Here is a 6812-nt window from a genome sequence, read left to right on the forward strand (position 1 = left end):
TTTATAAACCACTTTTCTAAAATAACTCCCTTATGAAAATTTTTTAATAATTTACTCCCATAAAATGTTTTCAGTTCAAAATTTGCACCCATTTCGTCTTTCCGGTGACATATTCCGTCGGTTTTAAAATTTTCAGGTTAGAAACCCAATTTAATGACGAAAATGCCCTTATGTTGTTATATACTTCAAGTTTTCAACTCTCACTCCTATCCACCGGCACCCACTACCAGCCACCACAACCAACACCGACTACCACCACCGCGCATATTTGAGTAACCACCCGCACAACCGACATACTCACCCACGACGTCCTGCACACCGACCCCGAGACTCCCACTATTAAAACTCCCAGATCTACAACAAACACATTCAATCTTGCACCAAAAACAAAATGGAGAAAATCACATCCAATAATTTCTTTGCTTTTTGACCAAAAACAATTGGGAAATGAAAAATTGGGGTTAATTTCTGGGTTAAGAAGAACCCAATTGTTTCACATTCAATAATTCTTTCTGCCGGGTTCGGGCGGATACTTGATCTTGTTTGAACGAGATGGATGTGATTTGGGCTTATATATTTTTTTTCCTCATGTTCATAGTAAATAAATGAAGAACAACTGAAGGTTGAGGTGAGGTAGAGGGTTTGAGTTTTATTTTCTTTGTTTTTGTTTACAGGAAGAACGAGGGAGAAGAGGAGATTGGAGCTTGTTTTTATTTTAATTGTTTGTAAATAAATGGGGATAAGTAGTGAAAGTAGTGATGGATACTAAAATAAAATAATCGAAGAAATGAGAAATTGGGAAATGAAAAAATTGATCAAACCCAGAAAATTTACAGGAATCTTTTAATTCCTTGGACATGCATGTGAGCGAAATTAGGTGACGAAAATGATGGTCCGATACCGAGGGTGGTGTTTCAGGGGAGAGCAGATGGTCGTGATTTGAGGAGGAGGTAGGTGGTGAAAATGGTGGTCCAATGAATAGGAGGAATGGTTGAATGAGAGGATGATAGAACAAAAGAACAAATAATACACAAGGGGCAAAACGGTCATAAAAAAATATTTTTCACCTGAATGTATAAATGGGTGCAATTTTTGACCTGAGACCATTTTATGGGAGTAAATTATTAAAAAGTTTTCATAAGGGAGTTATTTTAGAAAAGTGGTTTATAAAAGGGAGTAATTGTTAATTTACTCTAATGAATTCAACCAAATTTGAAGCTTCATATGTAACAAAAAAACTTAACTTGAAACCTGCAAGACAGTTTTTGTTTAAAATGTATTCAATTTTGTACTTGTTTGAAGAACTATTAAATAAGCTAATAGCAATTATTTAAACCTTGGAAGTGGTGATGGCACGCCCAAACCCTTCATTGTGCAATTGTTGTTAACTTTTTCCATGTCACAATACCACAACCCATCTTCCTCTTGCTTCACTTTTGATCTGCATTGTTCGCATGAGTAGTAGTACCAACTATTACCAGATGTATCTAATTCAATAATCTTTGCCGTAGTGACATATGCCCCTCCTTTGGTTAAATTTGTTATCTCTGATAAAGTTTTGATGTTTGCACTTGCGAGGATGGGAGGATGGTGCGCAGTAGTTTCTGGAGCCCCAAAGACGGGCCCATCATCATCTGGAAAACTGGTAATAAAAATGGCTTAATTAATTTAAGCTAAGCTGAAATGGAAAAGTAAAAAAAAAAATTCAAAGTGTTTTTGGACTCTATTTGGGCTGTTTCATTTTCTTGTGTATTTTTCTGGACTGTTTCATTTTCTGGACAGTTTCTGGACTGTTTCATGTTCTTGTGCATTTTTCTGGTCAATAACTATGATTGCATTTAATATTGCCCTAAAGACGATCACATCACATAAAATGGATTTAGTTGTCATACCTATTGTTGAACACGTTCACCTCATTCATATTTGGATTAACCAATATCTTTGTTGCACCCCATGTTGAGGTGATGCTAACTTCCCCTGCATAGTAGAACATAATGAGTGAATTTTATTCCAACATTTTTTTTCTTATACTTTGTATGTAATCAAAGTGTTTGTATTGCTGAATTTGCTTTTTGAAGGACCAGAATTTTATACCTTCATAAACAGAACGTTTCACGAATAGCATAACCAACGTTGGCTTTGGTTTGTTAATGAACTATTACTCGATTTCTGAAATTTGCTCAACATAGTCCCCAAACAATGAGCAGCACAAGTTTTGGTTCCTGAAAAAACAGTTTGTAATGATTATGTTGTGATTGTGTTAAGTTTAATATATCGTTTATAGAATATAGTTCATTACAGTAAACTTACAGATTATTGCCCAAAACAATAGTCCTCCTTCTCTTGCCATGACTGTCTTTTAGTGGATAAACGTGCTCCAAGTTTCCAACCTTCCAATTACATCTGACCCAGAATTTTTGACTCTTGTTAGTTAACATTTATGATGCATATATGAAAACAAAATCTAGGCAATTGTTGCTTACCAATATAAAGTCTATTCGGCATTGCACCAAAGACCACCTCATTGAAAGTTTAGAAAGCATGGGTAGAAAGTGGTATATCTGCATTAGGAATGGGTGCCACCCTAGTGCTGTACTCGAACCAAATCTTGCACGGGTGAATTGTTGCCATGTCAAGTCCTACTCCGTTTGATGATATGCCGAACCTTCTAATTTTGTATGTGCTCCCTTCATTAAGGTGCTCTAAGAAAAGGCGAGTCAGCCTCTGGTTGATTGATGCCTGAATGGTGTCTCCCTGCATTCATTCATATTAGTTAATCACTTGTCACAATTGTTTAAAAATTGTCACAGAAAAAAGGAGACTTACATTTTGGTCGATTAGGATGAGTTCTACCCCTTTCACGTCATTAGGCTTTGTCTCCGACTTTCTGTACCACAATCTCATAACCCGAACAGTTAGTTGCTCCGTCCTCCCTGTTTCTTTGGTGATGCTCGAAATTGGAATACTCTGGATGTGTGCCATAATCTCAAGGTTTTGTTTATCTTTGCAATGTTGAGTTTTGTGTAAGATACTTTGAATGTTTGCACTTCTATTTATGAGCCAATATAACCTTTTATTAAACCCTAAATTCTCCACTACTGCCATTAGCCCACAACTCCACTCCTTTAAAACAGCTGTAACTGTTGCCATGACATATTTAACTGCATATGCCATTATCTCAGAATAAACCGATTATCTGATTTTAATGCAGTTTCGAATTTGAAGTTTGGACGGTCCAAGTGTATTTATCATGACGATATTAACGTTGCCTATCATTCGTACTTGTAGAAGTAGAAATTACTCGGTAGCCTATCATTGTCATCTTCCCAATTCGGAGTGCGAGACTGATAGTAAAATTGCCAGAATTTGTGCTCCAAGTACATAAATCCTCGGTAACGAATGACTTTCTATACAGATCTGAGAGGATTATTTTTTCTAAAAATAACATATTTTAAAGTTTTTCGACTGTCAACTTATCGTGTTGTTATTATTTAAAAAATATTTATTAAAACAATTGGGAATTATTTATTATAAAAATATTAAAAAAATTATATTAAAAAAATTTTAATCACTTGTAAATTAAATTAAAATTTATTTGTTTTTGTTACAGTAAAAAAAATCAAATTTCCTATAAATTCTAGTTGAAGACTAAATTAACTCGGTTGCCTATCATTCACCTACCATTTTCGGTGTGCGCGGCTGATAGTTAAGTTGCCGAGTTTTATATTCCAAGTAAATACTCCGTCATAATAGATTTTTTCAACAAAATTTTTGTGCCATGTAGTTTAAAAAAATTATGTTGTGATGTTGTTACTGCATGGTACAATAATATTAACCTAAATACATGAATATTTTATACTCAAAGTAAATATTCCGTCAAGATTTATTTTTTAAACAAAAATTATTGTACCATGTACTTTTAAAAAATTATGTATGTAATTCATTTGCGTTTTATGTTCGATCCCGTATATAAATGTAATTCCTTCCTGAAATTATGAAATTTTATTATTGTGTAATTTTGTTTTAAAAATTATGTAATTCAATTTCATTTACTCGCATTTGTAATTCATTCTCCGTATATGTTATTAATTTTATTTACACGGAATGTATAAAAATTTTCATAGTATTAATTCATAGAATTTTTTCATAATATGATTTCATAGTATTTGTTGTAAGACGGAATTTATCGCATGTTTGAAAAGACGGATATCTGAATAAATAAATACATTGCGACTCTCTGGTCCCACCATAACATGAATTTCCAAAAAAAAAAGGCTGCATTTATGACGTGGCACACTAAGGATTGAGTGTTGTCTTTTGTATTAATATAGATAAGATTGGTAATACGTTAACTTCATTTAGTTTTGTAAGTTTATAAAAAGTACTGTTTTTCTTAAATTTTTAGAAACTTTTTAGTGTAATTGCATGTAAAGAAATAATTTCCTGTGTAATTGTGAACTGATTCGTTTTATTTTACCTTTGAAATCTTATATTTGTATTGTAGGATATTAAGAAATACATTCTATGCAGTTGCTTTCTTCTGAAAATTATATCTCAAATACGAAGCGTAGGTGACTTTGGAAATCTACAAGGAAATTTTAAGGTAAGTATTTTCTGATATTTGTTATTTGATATTATTTAGTACTGTTCTTAGCGTTATACAATTGTCATGTCAATTATTTTTTTTTTAAAAAAAATCTTTGTTAAAGTAACATAGTTACGTAATTCCGGATTTTAAATTTACGAATTATAAAATTTATACTTAGAACAAAAAATAGAAAATGAAATTACATGATAACTTTACCTAATTATGCTATAAAAATACCGTTTCAATTAGATGTTATTCAAATTTGGTTTTTAATACATTTTTGTAGATATACACTACTACTATTTAATGCTTTCGGAAATTGTATTTACGATTTATAAATTATGTACTTTAAAAAAAATTGTAAATACTGATATATCTATGTTATTTTCATAATTTTCATTTTATATTTTAAAACATTTTTAGTATCGCATATAAAATGTCAAGATTACGGTGAATACACTTTTTGTTTCAATAGAACGATAAATAATTCAACTCAAAGTATTAAAATAAGCATAATGAGCGTTAAAATTAAAACCCCTCTCACAACGTTGATTCCCAGTTAAATTATAGTTGAAAAATGAATGTGAAGCTACTATCAACGAAATCTAATTACTTAAATACGAGAGGGACTATAGTGTTATTACATCAGTTAGCTTACATAACTTAAACTTATTTTCTGTAAGGGATGAAATGAGTTTAGCTTTACTTAAAACATTTACATAGAAAAATTTTCAGTTTTAGTTTGAATAATTCATTTAACAGTTGATAAGAACAATCGGACCGTATATTTGTTCTACCAAATTGTTTGAAACAAGTTTCATAAATGTCTAAAGAATAAAATATACGACACTATATTCAATGTTGGAAATACAATAGGAAAGTACTACCTAATCCAAACAATACGAAATTTACGCAAATACACAGTTTAAAGTCAACTGTTTTACGAGGTATAAAATACATTGTAAATTAATGGCGTTATCATCGACATACAGTCAGGTAGATGTTTTGAAATGTTTTTCTGTAATAAAATTATAAGATGGTGAGGGAATAATAAAGTTTACTTAATGTTTTTCTTTAAAGAAAAAAAGTTTTGTTGTGTAATTACTCACGTACTAGAAGGATAGAAGACGAAATAGAATGCAAAAGGTTATCTATTTCGTCATTGTAAATGAAATATTAAGTTTATTGTTCTTTGGTTTCCAACTAATTTTGTCTTTTACTTAATTAATAAGTATTTTAAAATAAGTTAAAGATATCTTATCTACTATAATTTTACTTTTATAAATTTTGTTTTTTCGTATGTAGGCATTAAATTATTATTAAATTTAATTACAATTCCCCTTTATCGTTGCCGATATTTGTTTCTCTTTGAATAATTTATTTTTATTAAAATTTATGGCATCTATACAAATTTTATTTATATTTAAATGTTACGATGTAAATTGTACTTTTAAGAAAGTTAAAAATTTATATGTCTTTGGCGCATTTACCTGAAATACATTATTTTTCAAATATTTCTCATATTCAAAAAACTAAATTGAAATAAAGGTTGATATTATATTTTTTATTTGTAAAATATTTATTGAAGAATTTTATTGTTTTAAAACTCTCTGTAACTAAAAATCGATTAATCGATTCTTGATCAAAAGGTTAGGAAAACTAGACATGGTGAGACAGTGTTGCTTAGGTTCTTTGGTCTAACCATGAGGTTGAGGAGGCTACATGGGAGGTGGAAGAGGCTATGAGGGTACCCGTCTCTTTTTTATTAGGTATGTGTGGTTATGGGAACGTAACCTTGTTTCTTTTAGGGGGGTAGGAGATGGTCGCATAGAGTTTTTGCATGTTTTATGTGGGTTTTGGTATAGTTAGTAGTTGTTTTGAGTCGGGTTGAGTTTTGTTTTGGGAGGTGTGTTTTGGAGTTTTGTGTCGAGTTTTGTTTATGTTGTTGTATCGGGTTGGTGTTAGTGTGTTTTTGTTTTGTTGTGGTTTGAACTTCGGAAACGAAGTTCTTTTTAAGGAGGGAAGACTGTAATACTACGGTTTTATGGGTCTTAGGGTACTCTATCAAGTGGGGCTTACTCTGTCGAGTAAGTATGGTATTACGCAAAACAGTAGTCTGTCTGATGGGTACTCTGTAACACCCCACAGTAATTGAAGAGATCAAGTGATAGGCTTAAATGACTAGTGCTTAAAGGGATTAGAAGTACTACCCATATCCACAAAG

At 31.5% G+C, this 6812-nt stretch overlaps 1 protein-coding gene across 1 annotated transcript; it reads right to left on the reverse strand.

Annotated features, from left to right (window-relative positions):
* Positions 1 to 2532: 2532 nt before the first annotated feature.
* On the reverse strand, positions 2533 to 3174 carry LOC141602122 (uncharacterized). Its single transcript, XM_074422436.1, has 2 exons — positions 2827 to 3174; positions 2533 to 2754 (listed from the first exon to the last, which is right to left on the reverse strand). Exons 1-2 carry the CDS (start codon positions 3172 to 3174, stop codon positions 2533 to 2535), a joined length of 570 nt encoding a protein of 189 aa, XP_074278537.1.
* Between the last annotated feature and the right edge of the window lie 3638 nt (positions 3175 to 6812).

This window comes from Silene latifolia, chromosome 9 (genome assembly GCF_048544455.1).
Source record: "Silene latifolia isolate original U9 population chromosome 9, ASM4854445v1, whole genome shotgun sequence".
Classification (NCBI taxonomy): Eukaryota; Viridiplantae; Streptophyta; class Magnoliopsida; order Caryophyllales; family Caryophyllaceae; genus Silene; species Silene latifolia.

Excerpts from the sequence above, each read along its gene's own strand:
- LOC141602122 (XM_074422436.1), bottom strand. The coding sequence starts at position 3,174 with ATGGCATATGCAGTTAAATATGTCATGGCAACAGTTACAGCTGTTTTA. Across the intron at positions 2,755-2,826 it reads TCATCCTAATCGACCAAAAT|GGAGACACCATTCAGGCATC; the intron begins GTAAGTCTCCTT and ends GAATGAATGCAG.